The 18,762-nt window shown below is 30.9% G+C and overlaps 10 protein-coding genes across 10 annotated transcripts; 3 read left to right on the plus strand and 7 right to left on the minus strand.

Annotated features, from left to right (window-relative positions):
* Positions 1-2,706: 2,706 nt before the first annotated feature.
* Positions 2,707-6,032, minus strand: DFA_00327 (putative GTPase activating protein; the record flags this gene model as incomplete). The annotated part of the gene is made up of 7 exons (XM_004358259.1): positions 2,707-3,183; positions 3,287-3,938; positions 4,047-4,227; positions 4,299-4,393; positions 4,472-4,884; positions 4,954-5,049; positions 5,115-6,032. 7 exons carry the CDS (start codon positions 6,030-6,032, stop codon positions 2,707-2,709), a joined length of 2,832 nt encoding a protein of 943 aa, XP_004358316.1.
* A 237-nt stretch (positions 6,033-6,269) lies between these two features.
* Positions 6,270-8,217, minus strand: DFA_00328 (uncharacterized protein; the record flags this gene model as incomplete). Its single annotated transcript, XM_004358260.1, has 3 exons — positions 6,270-7,832; positions 7,916-8,119; positions 8,203-8,217. The coding sequence occupies 3 exons, from the start codon at positions 8,215-8,217 to the stop codon at positions 6,270-6,272; spliced, it is 1,782 nt and encodes a 593-aa protein (XP_004358317.1).
* Positions 8,218-8,456: 239 nt separating this feature from the next.
* Positions 8,457-10,033, plus strand: DFA_00329 (uncharacterized protein; the record flags this gene model as incomplete). The annotated part of the gene is made up of 4 exons (XM_004358261.1): positions 8,457-9,002; positions 9,088-9,606; positions 9,690-9,969; positions 10,026-10,033. 4 exons carry the CDS (start codon positions 8,457-8,459, stop codon positions 10,031-10,033), a joined length of 1,353 nt encoding a protein of 450 aa, XP_004358318.1.
* A 73-nt stretch (positions 10,034-10,106) lies between these two features.
* On the minus strand, positions 10,107-10,890 carry DFA_00330 (uncharacterized protein; the record flags this gene model as incomplete). The annotated part of the gene is made up of 2 exons (XM_004358262.1): positions 10,107-10,343; positions 10,423-10,890. 2 exons carry the CDS (start codon positions 10,888-10,890, stop codon positions 10,107-10,109), a joined length of 705 nt encoding a protein of 234 aa, XP_004358319.1.
* Positions 10,891-11,091: 201 nt separating this feature from the next.
* On the plus strand, positions 11,092-12,359 carry DFA_00331 (Glycoprotein endopeptidase - like protein; the record flags this gene model as incomplete). The annotated part of the gene is made up of 2 exons (XM_004358263.1): positions 11,092-11,729; positions 11,819-12,359. The coding sequence occupies 2 exons, from the start codon at positions 11,092-11,094 to the stop codon at positions 12,357-12,359; spliced, it is 1,179 nt and encodes a 392-aa protein (XP_004358320.1).
* A 129-nt stretch (positions 12,360-12,488) lies between these two features.
* Positions 12,489-12,886, minus strand: DFA_00332 (putative NADH dehydrogenase; the record flags this gene model as incomplete). Its single annotated transcript, XM_004358264.1, has 2 exons — positions 12,489-12,680; positions 12,776-12,886. 2 exons carry the CDS (start codon positions 12,884-12,886, stop codon positions 12,489-12,491), a joined length of 303 nt encoding a protein of 100 aa, XP_004358321.1.
* Positions 12,887-13,263: 377 nt separating this feature from the next.
* Positions 13,264-13,838, minus strand: cypE (cyclophilin E; the record flags this gene model as incomplete). Its single annotated transcript, XM_004358265.1, has 2 exons — positions 13,264-13,605; positions 13,695-13,838. The coding sequence occupies 2 exons, from the start codon at positions 13,836-13,838 to the stop codon at positions 13,264-13,266; spliced, it is 486 nt and encodes a 161-aa protein (XP_004358322.1).
* Positions 13,839-13,938: 100 nt separating this feature from the next.
* Positions 13,939-14,571, minus strand: med10 (putative mediator complex subunit 10; the record flags this gene model as incomplete). The annotated part of the gene is made up of 3 exons (XM_004358266.1): positions 13,939-14,106; positions 14,157-14,343; positions 14,405-14,571. 3 exons carry the CDS (start codon positions 14,569-14,571, stop codon positions 13,939-13,941), a joined length of 522 nt encoding a protein of 173 aa, XP_004358323.1.
* Positions 14,572-14,773: 202 nt separating this feature from the next.
* DFA_00335 (uncharacterized protein) lies at positions 14,774-17,445 on the plus strand (the record flags this gene model as incomplete). The annotated part of the gene is made up of 2 exons (XM_004358267.1): positions 14,774-15,120; positions 15,195-17,445. 2 exons carry the CDS (start codon positions 14,774-14,776, stop codon positions 17,443-17,445), a joined length of 2,598 nt encoding a protein of 865 aa, XP_004358324.1.
* A 62-nt stretch (positions 17,446-17,507) lies between these two features.
* DFA_00336 (uncharacterized protein) lies at positions 17,508-18,105 on the minus strand (the record flags this gene model as incomplete). The annotated part of the gene is made up of 2 exons (XM_004358268.1): positions 17,508-17,650; positions 17,742-18,105. 2 exons carry the CDS (start codon positions 18,103-18,105, stop codon positions 17,508-17,510), a joined length of 507 nt encoding a protein of 168 aa, XP_004358325.1.
* Between the last annotated feature and the right edge of the window lie 657 nt (positions 18,106-18,762).

The raw sequence follows: 18,762 nt of genomic DNA on the forward strand, positions 1-18,762 counted from the left end.
ACACATTCTTTTTATCATATGTTGTTTTATGTTGTTTTACAATACTGTCCTAGTATATACTATCTTATAATTGAAATTTCCCTATGTTATTTTTTGAAAAAATAGGTATGTACTGATTCCAAAAAAACACGTGCCTTCAAATTTTATCAGGGGCACATGCTGCTTACCAGAACTATAGTCTGGACAGCTACCAATGGTAAATAGAATTTTCGGGACGATTCCGTAGATCCTTAAAAATATTTTCATCTCGTGGTACTTGAACGTCCGACCTGCCAAAACTGCTTTTTCATTTTTGAAATATCTTTGACAAATACTTATGGCAGTTCATTCCCTTTTCTAAAACACCATTATTTATGTTGTTTTACAATACTGCCCTAGTATATATTATCTGACAATTGGATTTTATATGATTTTAATTTTTGAATAATATGTACTGATTCCAAAAAAACACGTGCCTTCAAATTTTATCAGGGGCACTTGCTGCTTACCAGAACTATAGTCTGGACAGCTACAAATTGTATATAGAATTTTCGGGACGATTCCGTAGATCCTTAAAAATATTTTCATCTCGTGGTACTTGAACGTCCGACCTGGACCCAAAAAAAAAAACAAACTGCTTTTTTATTTTCTAAATATCTTTGACAAATACTTATGGCAGTTCATTTCCTTTTGGCAAACATAATAATAATTGTTGTTTTACATTACTGTACTAGTATACATGATCTTACCATCGACAGTTAGTCGTCTGGATCAACAACTATAAAAAGGATTAGAATAATCCAATAAAGAGATTCTATATTCTACATTCTATATTCTATATTATATATTCTATATTCATCTTTTATTACTATAATTAATAATCATTTACAATCTAATCTAAAGTCATTATTACTATCTATATATTCATATATCTATATATTATTATTATTATATACCTCTCAAACTAATTATATATTTACCAAGTATCTATATAGTTATTACATATATGTACTAAATATCATCGGAATTAACCTATAAATTGGAATTATTAATCTGAATTTTGTCATATTTTTCAAAAATGGGAGGATGGTTATTGAATTTGATATATCTTATAAAGTTACATTAAAATTATTTCGAATGGAAAACAGAATAGGTAATGGTGAGAGTTTTGTATAAAATATTTAAAAATGGACAAAAATCAATCAAAAATCAGAAAGTTATTAAAATTACAACTTTAATGGAACCAGGAAATACAAAAAAAAGCAAAATTTCAATAATTTTGTTTTTGTAGTATAATTTTTTTTTAACCGATTGAATATTTTTATATTTTAAACAGTATATATTTGTTAGTTGTATTCTTCTATTAGTTTAAAAAAAGTAAAAAACTAATATATATTCATGCCAACTTTTGCTCTATTTTGAACTTTTTTTGATTTTGTATCGGCTCATGCCATGACCACTTTTTTTCAAAAAATCAGCTCTTGAATCAGAATTTTTTAGTTTTTATAATAATAGACAATTGAGGCTATTGAAAAATAATATAGTAAGTTTAAAATATTTATATTTATATTTTTATCTTTTTGGTTTATTTTTGATAAAATCGATTTTTTAAAAATAGTATATTTGCATATTTCCAATAAAATTAAAGAGTGAGGGTATTGTATAAAAAATTTTAAAATCAAATTACACAAAGATAGAAATTTTTAAAGTATTAATTTTTTTTGTAGTCAATTTTAATTGATCTTTTAATTAAATGATGCAATATTGTTGGAAATAATCATATATAGATATTATCAAACTTTCATATCAATTGAGTTAAATTTAAAGTTTTGGAAAAATTATCATAAAAAGATACAAAAAACCAGATAAAGGTTATTTTGTTTAATATTTTCAACTCCATGTCATTTAAAAAATAGAATTTAAGGTTTCAAGTCAAATGAGATAAATTATATTACTTTTAAATGTTTTTTTAAAAAGTAACAAAAACCAAGAGGATATATATAAAATATTAAAAAAGGCTATTTTAAAATTAAAACAATTCATTTACTTACCAAAACAATGTCCAATGGTGAATATCAAAGTTTGAAGTTAATTGAACTAAACTATAAAAATTTGAAAATCAGACTCAACAACCAAATCACTAATTTTTTAATAAATAATGCTAGTTTTTTAACAAGTTTGATGTCTGTACAAAATTCAGATCATTTCCTATGATGTAGCAATAGGGTTTCAAGTCAAGAGTACTATACTATAAAATTCACAAAAAAAAAAATTGAACTATAGCCCAAAAAAAAAACAGTACCATCTTGGGCTTTAATAAATTTGTGATAATAGTTGTTTTTTTTTTTTTTTTTGTTACCACACCATGATAATATCTATGTAAAATCGAATCATCAAAGTTTTAAATAAATAGAGTTAAACTATAGAATTTTGATCAACTTGTCACCCAAATATTTATTTTACATTAAAAACAAATAATAAAAAGACATCATCAATTTTTTTGTGATAAAGATTATTTTTATTAATTTCTTTTTCGACTGCACAAAATTCAAGTTCCTATGTTATAGGTAAAGTTAAAAATGATAAGAGTTAAACTATTAAATTCGAAAAAACAAATTGGCACCTCAATATTAAGACTAGGCGAAAATATTTGTGATAAATGCCAATTTTACCAATTCTTTTTATTAAATACCATATACCAAATCATTATCAACTTGATTTACTATTTTATTTTCTCGGGGTCGTAGGAGAAGTTGGTAGACTTTCATATCCTACTACATGGGGTGGGGTTATTGGTGGTGAAATATTATTATTATTAATATTATTAATATTTTTTTGTTCTCTTTCTAAAAGCTCTCCAAGAGAAGGAGTAGAACCACCTCCACCAATACTCCCGCCGTTATAAATTAGAGGTGATTGAGATCTTGATAGGTTTGACTTTGGTATGCTACTACCACTGCTTGCTAGATTAATGGGTGTCGCTGATGATGTCAATTCAAAGACTGATGCTATTGGTGGTTTCATTGATTGTTTTAGAATATTCTTTTCCACTTGATCGCTGACACTTCTACTTCTTCGATGACCAAATTCCAATTTCTTTTTTCTAATGTCTGAAATTCCTCCAAGGAATGATGGCAAAAGACTGTTGGTGCCTTTGCTCGGAGACATTGAAAGTGCTTCCATTTCCAATTTTTTTTTTAGATTCTTTAAGCTGCAAGAGGACTCCCTCTGAGTCTTTTAGTTGTTGTTTGATATTGTTGATATCTTTGTTTTCCTTTTTAGCCATTTTTTGGTATTCAATCAAAACTTCTTTAGATTTCTCCTCCATTTGAATGAGTGATTCTAGTTTTTCTATTTGTCCTATACTAGTTTTGTGTCTCTCTTGGGTGAGAAGCATCATACGAACTGCATTTAATTGAAACATTTGTGTATGGAAGAAATGGTCGAAAAATAATCGATAGTTTTCGGGAAGGCATTGAATGACTTGTTTTAAATTATCTTCAAGGAAATGGATACTTTGTTTGTTTAACAATTCAGTTGAAGTGGTTGCATCGATTTGCGATATTCCAAAAGGTGGACTTTTTTCACCAGAAAATGAATTTAAAATAGGAATTGGAATAGGAAGAGGAAGAGGAAGAGGGATATTATTATTATTATTATTATTATTATTATTATTATTATTATTATTATTATTATTATTATTATTATTATTATTATTATTATTATTATTATTATTAATATTATTGTTGCTTGAAAAAAGTGAAATATCATTTGAATTTAATTGACATTCTTCAATGTCAAAAATTTGTTGCTGTTGTGATTGTTGTTGTTGTAGTAGTTGTTGTTGTTGTAGTTGCGATTGTTGTTGTAGTTGTAGTTTTTGTTGTTCTAAAAATATATTATTAATACATGTAATAATGGCCTGACTGATTTGATCAACTAGCCAACTGTGATAATCTCTAAAAGTTGATATAATATCCTGTACAAATTTGTTTTTCAAGTGTTCAAATGGTATTTTGTTTTGTAACTTGAATGATTCTTTTCGGTGATTGATGAGAGTTTCCAACAATTTTTTGGTGCCTGGAAGATGAGGCAATTGACTTGGTTGTTGTTGGGAAAGAATAGATGATGAGGTTGATTCGCCATTTGGAAATATTAGTTTTTTGTTATCAATGTCAACTATTAAATAATCTCTTTTCGTTTTCATAACATTTTCTGGTAATTGTTGCACCCCAATTAAAAATGGAACTAAATATAAAAAATAATAAATTAGTCAATTGATAGTAGTAGTAGTAAATAATAATAATAATAATAATTACAAGGTGCATCTATTGATTCTATTAAACTTTCTGGTAGGATTGGTATAAAACAACATTGCCATACATATGGTTTTAATAATGGGATAAATGAAAATCTATAAATAAAGTTTGTTAAGATGATATTAGTATTTCTTTTTTTTTTTTTGTTTTTTTTTTTTTTTAGATTTTCATACACAAATGAAGAAATAGAACCAAGATGTTTTGAATAAACCAAAATTGATCTTTCCATTAATGCCCAACTAAAAGCATAAAGTATATCTTCGATGGACAATCCACCCTCAAATGTATTAAATAACGACCAATCTCCAATAGACCTGTCTTCTGAACCTTGAGGACAATGAAAATCAGTTTTATAGTCTTGTCCAGGAGCTTTGAATGATATCTTTTCTTTGATTGTTTCCATATCTATACTATAATAAACGTCGATAATCTCCATTGTTGATATATTGCATGAGGGATCTTTACTGTCAGTCATTGAAAAAAGCATCAACATTCTTTCCCTTTCCAAAATTGAGTGCAACATTTGGAAATGTAATTGAAAGAATGGAAACCTTGTTAAAAAACAATAGGCTCTAGGAGCAATAAACTAAAAAAAACAAAAAAACAAAAGAAATTAATACTTTTAAAAGGGTTCTACAGATAATATTTAACTTACATCAAATTGACTTCTATTTAATGATCTTTTTTCTTTTTGTGATGTTGGTTCTTTTAAAGATTCTTGTTCCTTTGTTGACATGAATGATAAAGATGACTATTAAAAAAAATATATAAATAAAAGTACGATTATTATTATAAGATTTGATGATTTATACATACTGATACATCTTCTTCTTTAACTATACAAACACCATAGTATAGAGTAGAGCTTGTGTTTAAAAGAAAAATATAGGAATGTTCCATATTCAAGAGGTGAGCAAGATTACAAAAGGCGACTTGATTAAGAGTTGAAAATGATGATGATCTTTGAGCTGATCTTGATGTCACTTGGTTGGGAAAACAAAACTGTGCAATCATATCATTGGGTAATGGTTGTTCGGGTGGATATTTGTATATGATTTGAGGTTGGTGTTGCTGTTTTTCGTCATGCTCGGTGCATTTGAGTTCAGCATTGGGTGGTAGTCCAACAACGAGAAAATGATCAAATATGCGACCTTTACGATTTGTTTTAATACCACTAACTAGAGGTCCATTTCCAAATAGTTGATCTTCTTGTCCAACAGATAGATTGGCCTTATTCAAAAGTGATCCAAGAGTTGGTGCTTCACTCTCAATCGGTTCAATCAAACGTTGAGGTTGTACTTGTTTACTGAAAGTATCATTTGGTGTTACTGTTATTGATATATTTGCACTGTTTTCATTGTTTAGTACTGCTGCTGTTGTTGCTGCTGCTGCTGCTGCTGTTGAAGTTGTTGGTAAAATGTTATTCTTTGTTTTCTGTGTCAAGTTTGAAATATGAAGATTTGGTACTGATCTCGATAAGCATATAGAGTTGTCTGTAAAGTTTGATAGATGATGTGAGTGTGTAGAGGGAGGAAGAGGAAGTGGCTTATCGAATCTATGATTTTTAAACTTTTCTTTGCTTAAACTATTATCTTGATTTAGTAATGGTGAATCTAGTGATGATTGAATAACATTATTACAATCATTATTGTTGTTATTATCTTTGTTTATTAACGAATTATCAAGTGTCGTCGTTGAGGAAGAAGGATTGTTTGTAGGTGTTGTGTTACTCATTTTACTATACTGTAATAATAGAACATTGAACAATGCTTTTCCCCGATCAAAAATGGTGGTGACTTTTGAAAAACACTCTCTTTTAAAAAATAAAATAAAATAAAAGATAGAAATGATAGGTCATCATTCTTTGTTCTAAAAATAGTTTTATCTGGATATTAGAAAAAACAAAATAGGATCATCCGATATTTTTTAATTTAAAATAATTTATTATTATTACAAGAGTATTGATTATTGTTAACCGAGTGCACCAAGTACTATGGCGCCCAATACTATACCTGTCGACTTGGCACCAGAAGCAAATTTCTCAGTCTTTGTCTTTTTCTTTTTTAACCAACCATTAACAAGTTGATAGTTGTGGTGAACGGATTTTGATGCATAGGGACCAGATGGATTTGATTTTTGTGTTTTGTTTTCCTTTGCCTGCTTCTTGACTTCATGTTTCTCTTTTTTCATTCCTTTACGAGAGACTGCTGGGAGAGAGCTACGCCATTGAATATAGTCCAATGGGTAGTTGGGTGGGAAGTTTTGAATGCCAAAGTTGGTTGCAGTGATACCAACTTGTAACTCTCCGTGTTCGACAAATGATAAATTTTCCCATGTAATCACCTCGACACCTCTTGGGAGGAGTGCAAGATCAATGCCAACAAATCCAATTAAATCATCATTTCCAACAGTGTCATGATCCCATACCTCCAAAATGAGCATGTCAACAAGAACATCGTTAACTGGCAATGTGAAACTTTGTTCCCATGTAGGGTTGAGGGTTTTTGGTTTAACTTTAGTCTTTAATGGCTCTTTTGATGTAGTTGTGCGAATGGCTGTGTATGGGTCACTCTTTCCATTTAGATCAGCCGCAACTAGATTCTTTGCTGAAATAATTCTGACTATAATTTCACCACAACCATTGCCGCAGTTAAAAAGAGTTGTTCCTGGTGGGGGATTGAGACGGCCATCAATAATCGATGAAAATGGCATTGGTGCAACGGCTGGCATCATTCCATAGGATGCAAATGGTTGTTGTTGTTGTGGTGGCAGAGTTGGATACATTTGTGGTGCAGATTGGTGATGTGCAACTGGTGGATGAGAAACAGGGGCACCTGAAAACACTGGTGGTGGATACATTTGTGGAGCAGATGAAGCTGGAGGGGCACTTGCTTGAGGTGGTTGAGTAGCAGGAGAAGCCCCACCTGGTTGTGGTGGAGGATAGTGAGGTGGTTGACCAGCTTGACCAGGTGGTTGTTGTTTTTCAAGTGAAATATTTGATTTATGAGCTGGAGGAGCACTTGCTTGAGGTGGTTGAGTAGCAGGAGAAGCCCCACCTGGTTGTCGTGGAGGATATTGATACATTGGTTGTTGTCCTGCTGCACCTGGTTGTTGTTGTTGTTGTTGTGGTGGTGGATATTGATACATTGGTTGTTGTCCTGCTGGTTGTGGTGGATATTGAGGAGGATATTGATAACCTTGTTGTGGTGGTGGATATTGATACATTGGTTGTTGTCCTGCTGCACCTGGTTGTTGTTGTGGTGGTGGATATTGAGGAGGATATTGATAAGTTGGTTGTTGACCAGGTTGCTGGGGGTACTGTGGATAAGCCCCTGGTTGTGTTGGAGGAATTTGTTGGTAGACACCTGCTTGGGGAGCTACAACTATGCTTCCAGGTGCCACTGCCATGACAGTTTGTGCTTGTCCATTTAGTATGGCAACACTACGTTGAATTTTTTCAACCCAAATAGGAACTTGGCTTGCCACCTCGCAGTGCATGACAAAAGTACGAACAGAAGTATAAACTGTAAAAATCTTTTAAACAAGCAATTAGATAACTGTTATGAATCAATCAATCTATATTTTCTCACCCTAAACCTATATATATATATACATACTTGACCACTTTTAGTTGCAGTGACAGAGTTCTTTTCCAATACTATAAAACCTTTGCAATATTGATCGCCCTTGTACTTGAAATAAAATATTTTATTTCCCTTAAGAATACACCAACGTTTTTTCCAACTCTTAATGTTTCCACCTTCTTTTTGTAAAAAACCTTCATAATCGCAAGGGTATCTCTCTGCATCAGAGACTTTAATCTGATTCAAAATAAATAAAAAAAAGTATAAATATAAAGGTATGTATGTACATATAAATATATAGATATGTTGAATTTACATACTCTGTTTCCTCCCATTCTAAATTAGAACTAGAAAAGTAAGTGATAAAAAGACAGAAAGAAAGAGAGAGAGATCTAAAGAATAAATAAAATATCTTTTTTCAAGCCAACTTTGATGGTTGTTGAAAAAATTTAAAAAAAAAAAAAAAAAAAAAAAAAAGAAATATTCATCACAAAGAGTTGCTCAACTGCAATATAATAATATTCTATTCTTATATATTTATATATAATATATATAAAAGATCAAGTCTTTAGAAATGTCATCACAAACACCAATACAAAATAATAATAATAATAACAAAGATGATGATGAAGTAATGTTACAATTACCAGACAATGATATTTGTTTTTGTATATTTGATAGATATATCAATGATGAAGCATCTGAACAATCAGAGGCAATCATTTATTTCTATCCAGAGGTAAAAAGTACACCGCACAAGGTCCTTTTTGGTGGTATGATACAATCATTAGTAGGTGCCATTCAAGATTTCTTTGATGCAAAAAGCAAGATTGATTATGTTAGATTCGATAGACACATTATGGCCTACAAATTTGTTGGTACCTATACATTGGCATTGTGTGCACATAAATCAATACCATCTTCTACCATTATCCATCATCTAGACTATATCTACAACTCTTTTACATTTTATTGTAAGAGTTTTAAAGATATCAATTCTAGAGAAACTAAACTAAACATGAATAGAGTTTTGGCCGAAACAATGGAAATTGTATCTGATGATTTATACAAGAATAGAATGCGTTCCTTTCAACCATTACCTTATACTCCTTTACCTCCTGTAAGAGAAAGATAATAATAATGATTCAATCTAGCTAGATTCTTTCTTCTTTCATTTTTACTTACACCTCTAATTATTTATTTAGTCATCAAATCGAACATTTTTAAGATCATCACAAATGTTGCACAATATTATCTTTCCTGACCATTTGGGAGGTGCTCTTTTCGTCAAGAGTAATCTATTGATTAGTACAATAGATTTGGATATTACAAAACATATTATAGACAAGATCCAACATACAAGAGACAAAGTAAACGGATCAATCCCAAATGACATTTCTATTAGCGTCTACATATCCCCAAAAGACTATGATCAATTAATTCAATATAAATTAGAATACACTGATACTCCATCATCCAACTCTAATAATTTTGAACAAGATTCATCAAACTCTCAACAACAACAACAACAAGAATCATCTACATCGACGACAAATAATGCATCTCAACAACAAAATATTAGAGGTAAAGGAGAAAATGATGAAGAGCCATATGTATTGGTAGAGCTTTTATTATTATTCTGGGCAAATGTGACTGTAGCAGTAGTGACTCAACCCATCCAAAATACAACCAGATATATAAACAAGATTAGAAACCTTTTAATTGTAAGAAGAAAAAGAAAAAATAATAATAATAAGAGAACTAAAACTAATTACTCTATTGTTTTTTTCCAATATATAATATTTAGTCATCATCTGAAATAGATACTTTAGAAAAGGACCCAGCATTACAAAATCAAAACACAATGTGTCATACCACCATATCACCGTGTCACACCTATGGGTACCATTTCCTTTCATACAATTCTTTGACACAAAGTGCTGTTGCCAGTGGTATGTCATCTGAATCGGAAGAAGTCTTTATCAACACTTGCTCAAACATTCACGATACATTTGAAGAGAATAGTTCAATTAGTCAAATGTTTCTTCGTAATCAAAATGGTGAAATATTTTGCAAGAAACAATTTGGTAGAGAGATATACTATCAACCTCGTACTCAATCTACAAGCAATATCTTTGTCGAGAATTGTGAAAATCATGTTCAAGAGACATTAAGAGATCATGATATTAATATAATGTAAAAAAAACCAAAAACAATACAATATTTATTGAATATTAATATTTGTATTTACTTCTTTTGGAACTGTAATATAAAGAATGCCATCTTCCAATTTGGCGGTAATCTTTTCACAATTTACTGTTTCTTCAAAACAAATTTCTTTACGATAATTTTGATTATCATTATTACTGTTGTTTTGATCAGTTTCTTGTAAATTATTATTATTATTCTTTGTTTCCAATACAATGGTTCCTTCTTTTGAAAAGTTTAAACTAATATCAGTCTTTTTTAAAAAAAAAAAACAAAAAAAAAAAAAAAGTATAAGTATTTATTTTTTATTTTATTTTATTTATTTTACTTACCTTTTTGACACCTGGAATTTCAACCTTTACCAAATAGTGAGTTGATAAATCAGATATTTTACTATTTGGGATGGTAAATTGTTTGTCTGAAGCAGTGTTTTGAGATAACTTTTGTTGGTATTGATTTAAGAAATTATACCAATTGAACGAGCCACCATGATTATGATGATGATGATGATTAAGATCTTTATAATCATACTTTGCTTGACGAATCCAATTCTTTAGATGATCCTTGAATTCGTGTTTGTTCAAATGGAATAATTCAACTCTTGTTGATGATGAGGATGGATTTGTTTGATCTACATTATTATTAAAACTACCATAATAAAAAGCTGATCCTTCTTGTCCAACATTTTGATGACCTCTAGAAAAGCATCTAGAGAACCATCCTCCTGGATGACAGGATCTCTCCAAAATATTATTGTTTTTAATTATTGGTGAAATTCTAATTAATTTACTTGAAATCATTTTTATATATATATTATGATATGTTGTTGATAAAATTGTAACAAAAAAAAAAGGTTGAGTTTAAATAGAGGAAAGGATTTGTTTTTGTTTTTTGTGATGTAATAATTATTATTATCAAAAATTGTAAAAATAAAAAAAAAATCATAGTTGAGTAGGATTTAGGTGTTGATCATCATCATCATTATCATCAACATCGTCATCATGACAGATAATAATAATAATAATAATAATAATAATAGTAAAAGTAAAAATGACAAAGATGTAATAGTAATGGGATTTGAAGGAAGTGCAAATAAGCTTGGTATAGGTATTGTTAAACAAGATGGTACTATATTATCAAATATAAGACATACCTATATTACACCACCAGGTGAAGGATTCCTCCCAAAAGATACTGCTAAACATCATCGTAGCTACATTATTACATTGGTACAACAAGCATTAAAAGAGAGTAATCTAACAGCAAATGATATCGATTGTTTGGCCTATACCAAAGGACCTGGTATGGGTCCACCATTGAGATCAGTTGCTGTCACTGTTCGTATGCTTTCTCAACTTTGGAACAAACCAATCGTCGCTGTTAATCATTGCATAGCTCACATTGAAATGGGTAGATTGATCACTGGTGCTGTCGATCCAACAGTACTCTATGTCAGTGGTGGCAACAGTCAAGTGATATCATATTCTATGAACAAGTATAGAATATTTGGTGAAACAATAGATATTGCTGTAGGTAATTGTCTAGATCGATTTGCTCGTGTAATCAATATACCAAATGACCCATCACCTGGTTATAATATCGAACAATTGGCTTCAAAAGCAAAAGTTGATGCTCAAAAGTAAAGCACAGAAGGACAAATGATCTTGTAGAAGAACCAACCAATATTTAAATATATATTAACAACAAAATATTGAATCAATTTTATAGAGAAAATAGAGAATGTAAACTAATAGAATTGCCCTATATTACAAAAGGAATGGATGTATCTTTTTCTGGTATATTGTCATCTGTAGAATCTATTGCAAAGAATGATTTCCGTATTCCAGGAGGAAACATGCTAACAGGAGAAAAGAAAAAACAAAACAATGGTGGTGGTAAAGGAAAGAACAACAAACAACCAGATGAACAATGTACAGTCGAAGAACTGTGTTACTCGTTACAAGAGACTGTATTTTCCATGTTGGTGGAAACTGCCGAAAGAGCTATGGCCCATTGTGGACAAAATGAAGTGTTGGCAGTAGGTGGAGTAGGTTGTAACAAAAGATTACAAGAAATGATCACCCAAATGGTATCTCAAAGACCTGGTGGTAAATCTTTTGGGATTGATGAAAGATATTGTATAGATAATGGTGCAATGATTGCTTGGGCTGGTTATCTCTTGTTCAAATATAATTCTCCCACTCCTTTAAATCAAACAACTACTACTCAAAGATTTAGAACCGATGAAGTAGATGTAACTTGGAGGTAGAGAGAGAGAGAGAAATATATATTGAATTACACCAATAAACCACCACTATATAAATAAACAATGATGATGTTTTTCCAATGTAATTTTATTGCTGTTGTTGTTGCTATTATTATTATTTTTTATTTATCTTTAATGATGATGATGCTTGTTTGCAACAAAACGAAGACCACAATATCCGCATGATTGTGGCTTTTCACCATCTAGATTAATATACACCATTGGATGACCAAGTGGTCCATTTCCACCATCGCATCCTATTCTATGACCATCAATTTCGATTGGTTTAACACTCTTTATCATTTGTTCTGCTGGTTTGGTTGGCTTTATGATTGATTGATTAGTATGTTAAAAAAACTCTATACTCGAGTATAGATAGATAGAAGATATAGATATATATATATATATAGGATACATACAACAACATCGTATATATGTGAAGGTATTGGTGTCTTTACAGCAGTGGTAAGATTAGTTGATTTCATTGCTTGTGCAAATCTAGTCGTAAAGTTCTTTAGATATTGAGCCATCACTACTACTACTACTACTTCTATGTATCAAATGTTTAAATCAATGAATTATGTAATATGATAATGATAATGATTGGTGTTGAAGATCGATCTCTCTCTTTTTATCTAGAGTTAAAGTATACTTTGAATGAGCCAACGATGCAAGAATCGACCATTCTTAATTTTTATTTTTTTTGAATATATTTCTAATTTACAACTGTTGTTGCGATATTATCGATTGGTGATTGATCACATTTTTAATACTTATATATATTCATCTGGTAATTCCAATCATCATAAATGTTATCAATCAACAACTATAGTGGTTCAATAAATTTCCATAACTCTGGATTATTATTATAAATTTAAACACCTCCTCTTGCCGTTATTGTTTGGATTTAATTAGCCGTGGCTGTTGATGTTATTATTGTTTTTAATATGATGATATCTTGAACAGGTTTATCTTTAGAGTTTGTCTCTACCAAACTCATTCTTTGTAATACAGTCATACCACTTGAAACTCTACCAAATATCGTATGTTTGCCATCCAACCAAGGAGTAGGTGCAAATGTTAAAAAGAATTGACTACCATTGGTATTTGGACCAGAATTAGCCATTGATAGTATACCTGCACCAGTATGCTTTAATTCTTTAGTAATCTCATCTTGAAACTTTCCACCCTGTGAAGATTCTCCTCCTCTCCCAGTACCAGTTGGATCACCTCCTTGTATCATAAAATCCTATAAGAAATTGAGAATAAGTTGTTATTGTTGTTTAGATTTATGTGTTGTTGTTGTTGTTGTTTAAAAAGATTCAGGTGATTTGATACCTTTATGAGTCTATGAAATATTGTTCCATTGTAATAACCTCTGTGTGAGAGATCAACAAAATTTCTACATGTATTGGGAGCATGTTTCCAATACAATTCGAGTGTTATATCACCCATATTGGTTTGAAGAGTGACTGTTGACATGTTATACTTGTTCTCTAGATTTTCAATTAAACTAGTAAGTATAAAAAGATTAATGATGACAATGATCTGCGAGGATGAATAAATTTTTTTATTAACTTAATTAATCATTTGTTTCAACTATTTGTTGCTGCTGTTGCTGTTGTTGTTGTTGTTTAAAAATATTATATTCTTCTGAAAAGGTATCTTTAATATGTGCATCTAATTCGTCTTTGAATGTCTTTTTTTTTTTTGGTGTGAGAGAAACAATTATTGTTAATAATAATATTATCTATTTTATTTTATACGATCCAACAACTCCCATCGAATAACAAAACATACTCTTATAGATTCAATCTTTCCCTTTGATCTTTCGTTGGCATTTATACAATTTTGTAGTGTTTCTTTGACATAGAGATCAGGATTCTTACTTTGATCTATAACGTTAAAGATCTCTAATGGTATCTCTGCTCTATCAAATTGCTTTTTCTGGCTTTCTATCTTACCATAGTACCCTATAATCTTATTACTATATATATATATAAGTAAAGGTATTTATTTATTCATCTAATCTAATCTAATTGTCATACAGTCTTTCAAAAAGCAATGGTTGGCTTTGATTTTGAAATTCCTCAACAACTATAATAGTTCTTCTCAATTCTTCTACAAGATCTTCAACAGTTTGTAATAAATCATTATTATTGTTGTTATTTGATGATTGTTGATGTTGTTCTTGTTGTTGTTGTTGTTCATCCATGTATAACAAAAAGAAAAAATATATAAAATTAAATTTAATAATACTCTTGTCGTGTCTTCACCGATTCAATTTTTATTATTAACCAACAACTAACAATTAATATTCATGCTTTTAGAGAGGAAGAGAAAGTTTGTCAATGCAAAAAAAAGGCTATTACACATAATTATATAATCTATCTATCTATTTGTTAATAAACATTAGTATGACACAAAAGAAGCAACAACAAGAACTTCAAAACAGCAACAGCAGCAGTACATCATTGTCTTTACAACAATACTTTAGTCCACAATCTTCATCTTGTTCAACAACAACAACAACAACAACAACAGCCCCATTACAACTATCTCAACTATCATCTTCTCAATTATCATCTTCACAGGTAGACTTGGGAATATCTTCATACCCAGAGGGTGAAGTATTATCAGTTCATTACGGTGATTGGGGTATATGGCCTGTTAGAGTAGCAAAACTATCTGAAGTAAGTCCACAAACTTTAAAAGGAAGTAAAAAGGATCAGTTTCTTGTTTATTTTTTTGGTTCACAAGATTAGTATGTATATCTTCAATCTTGTTCTTCTTCTTTTTGTTTATACATGAATCTAATCTTTTTTTTTTTTTATCTAGTGGTTTGGTAAAAGAAACACAAATCAGACAATATCGACCAGAAGATTTAATTAAACAAAAATTTAAGGCAAGAGATCATACCAAGCTGACAAAAGCTATCGACGAAGCCAATGATTGGAAAAATCTAGAGGAAAAGGACTATCCAATATATATTCCAGAGCCAAAAAAAATTAAAAAGGAAATAGACCAAGACTTTTTGACACCAACAAAACCTCTCCTCTCAACTACTACTACTACCACCACCGCCACCAACCAAAAGCCGGTTGCACTATCAAAAAGAAAAAAAAAGCTGATAGATAGTTCTCCTTTTATAGAAATCATGCCACCAAAAACAACAAGAACAACAACAACTAGAGCCAAAAAAGGAACCAAACAACTGAAAAAAAAGGAAGAGGTTGAGGAAATATACGAAACATCTAGTTTTCTACAATCTACTCCAAAAAGAACACCCTTAAAATTCACAACTCCATCAAGAGATTCACACAATGACCAAACATCGAATATAAAAGAATCACCACAACAACCAAACATTAGTCCAAATACAACCCCACAGTCAAATAGAAAGAAGCAATTGGACTTTTACCCAATTTCCTCTGCGCAACAACACTTTCAACCAATTTATGTAAAGCAGGAAAATGGCACTACTACTCTCCAATCCTCACTTACGAGCGTTCAACTTGAAGTTGAACTGATACATATCCTTTCCCTTCGTTCATACACAATGGTTGAAATTAAAAGCAGATTTAATGTTTCACAAGTCAAAGACGATTCTCAAATTACACTTGCACTTGAAAGAGTTGCAACCACTACAAATGGTCAGTGGATGTTGAAAGCCGATCAGTTGGAATTTATAAATGAAAATTGGCATGGATTTAAAGACGATAATGAAAGAGAATTGGTAAAGAAAAAAAAATTCGACTATCTATTCCACCTAAACCAACAATCTCCCAATCCTCGCCAATCTGCGAGTTCAAATCAACTGTTACCATTTTTCAATGCGACAACTCCTCAGCCCATTGCAAAGCAGGCTTCCTTGTCTCCTCACAAAAAAAAGAAGCATCAACCACCACCACAATTGGATGCCTCAATTGATATTATTACACCAATCAAACCAAACAAAACAAAACCAACCAACCGATCATCTGATTTTTCCTCCTCTTCCTTTTCCCCACAGCACCGCTATCCTCTTGATATTTTAAATGCTTCATCAAATTTGGACACCACCATACCACTATTGGATGATGATTGTGTGCATAATCCCGCCACACCCTCTGCTACAATACTGACAACCGGCGACTCTGCAGATGACGATGATGAACCAATTGAAAGTACTCAAGGCCACGATATCCCTGTACTAGTTGAAAATGGTTCTCAACAACAAAATAATTCAATCACTAATAGCGCCAACAACAATAACAATAGTAATAATCCAACGATAATTAATAATATATTTTTTCAACAACAACAACAACCCGAACAAACTGAACATCATCAACAACAACAACAACACCACTATCCTTTACCGTCACAGTCACCATTACCCAACACATCCACTCCTCCCACACCTCCACCCTCTCATCTATATCTCTATCGACCAAATTCCACGCCATATTCATCACCATCATCTTCAATCCCTGCAACATTGGTTGTTACTTCACCTCTCTCTTCGAATAACAACCAAAGCAGCAGTAGAAAAGCAAAAAACTATACCTCATCGACCACAACAATTACAACTTCATTCCACCACTATCCATCTCCCAACGATGATTCATCAGACAGTGATGCTTTTCCACCGACCATGCCCGTCAACTTTGGGGCATTTGAACAGGGACAACCAATTTCCAGCGCCACCAACAACAACACCTCAAATAATCTTAGTACAAGAGGAGGGTTTAGTATTATCAACAACCAACAAAAACAACAAAACGATGGTGACAAAACGATGGTCGCCAAACTTTTAGAAAATGAATTTTTACAAAAATTCATCAACGAATCAATTCAAGATCTTTTCAAATCAAACAAACAAGTCGAAAGTGTCATCGAGGACAAGTTATCGAAAATCAAAGACGATTTGACTGAAAAAGTGAACAACCAACTTTTATTAGAGTCTAGAAAAAGAAAAAAGAGTTTTCAAACCATCATTGACTCTCTTGACTCTATAGAATCCTCTGTAAGAAATCTTAAACAATCTTTATTATCACTTGATAATAACGAAGAAGAAGATATAAATTCAAATAATGGATCTCATTAATAAAAAAAAACTATGGAACAAAGGTTTAATTATCATTTGTACAAAAAGTTGGGATTGTTGTTTTATTTTTTAATTGGGGGATGAGATAATAGAAATTCTTCCATCTCACATATAGTTACACTTCGATCTCTTTCGCTACTACCACCACCACTACTACTATTACTACTACTGCTGTTGCCAATCTGATCAGATGGACTTTGATTCTCTTTAATTAGGAAGGCATGTTAGAAAAAGAAATTGATTGTTGGTTGTGGTTGCTTGCTTGCTTGCTTGCTGCTGCTGCTGATATTTCATACCTTTACATTGTTTATATAAATCTGACTTTAAAAATAGAGGAATAGCATCCATTTCCATGAGTTTGCGAATTGTAATTTGAACTGGGACAAACAAGTCAATAGAAGGAGTACCTTGCATCTTTGTTTCCAATTCCTTTTTCTGATGGTGATCGATATTTAGTTCATATTTACTGTCAGTAGAGAAATACTTTTGGTATATTTCCTTTGATCTCTTTAAACGGGTATTATCATTGTCGATTGCTTTAAAATTCTCTGCCTCCAACCAAAAAGATAAATTCTCGTTATTGTATCTTTCGTGTAGGAACTTTCTAAATGATAATGCTAATGTTTTATTGTGAACTATTTCATTTAATCCAACCATCATTGTTTACTATTATTATTATTATTTTATTATTATTATTATTATTGTTGTTGTTGTTGTTGTTTGTTGATATACAGTTTGTTTGTTGTTTTTGCTGTTGTTGTTGTAGGTAAAATAAATAAGAAAAAATATAGACTAAAAAGATATATACAATATTAGACAACAACTACAAATCGTTGTTAATACGAGGGTGGGTATAAATAATTGTAAAACGAAATATTTTTAAAAACTGATCAATAATAATACAAATAATCAGAGTCAACGTTAAAAAAATAACAACAACGATGGAAAAGGCCAACTTTCACAAGAAACAACAAGTTAACAAAAAAAAACAATGAATCCAAAAATGGGACTTTAATGTGTTTTCTTGACTACTAGCATCTAAAAATAGCGAAAAAATTATTGTATGAGAAAAAAAAAAAAAAAAACCAAGTTGTGTTTAATAATAAATTTGCAAACGATACGAAGATCTTTTGGTTTAAATCAAATACAATTCTTAAATCCAAAAGAACAAGAATCAATTAATTGTTGTCTGTTGTAGAGACACAAAATATGCTCACGAATTCTCGTTTGTAGTTTTTCTTTTTTCTTTTTTTTTTTTTTTTTCAACTTTTTCAGATGAGCGCTAACAAATATTTCTTTTCACTATTCTACTCGATC

The sequence above is a fragment of the Cavenderia fasciculata genome (genome assembly GCF_000203815.1).
Source record: "Cavenderia fasciculata unplaced genomic scaffold Scf_Dfasci-F-a-25c12.r2-5, whole genome shotgun sequence".
NCBI lineage: Eukaryota > Evosea > Eumycetozoa > Acytosteliales > Cavenderiaceae > Cavenderia > Cavenderia fasciculata.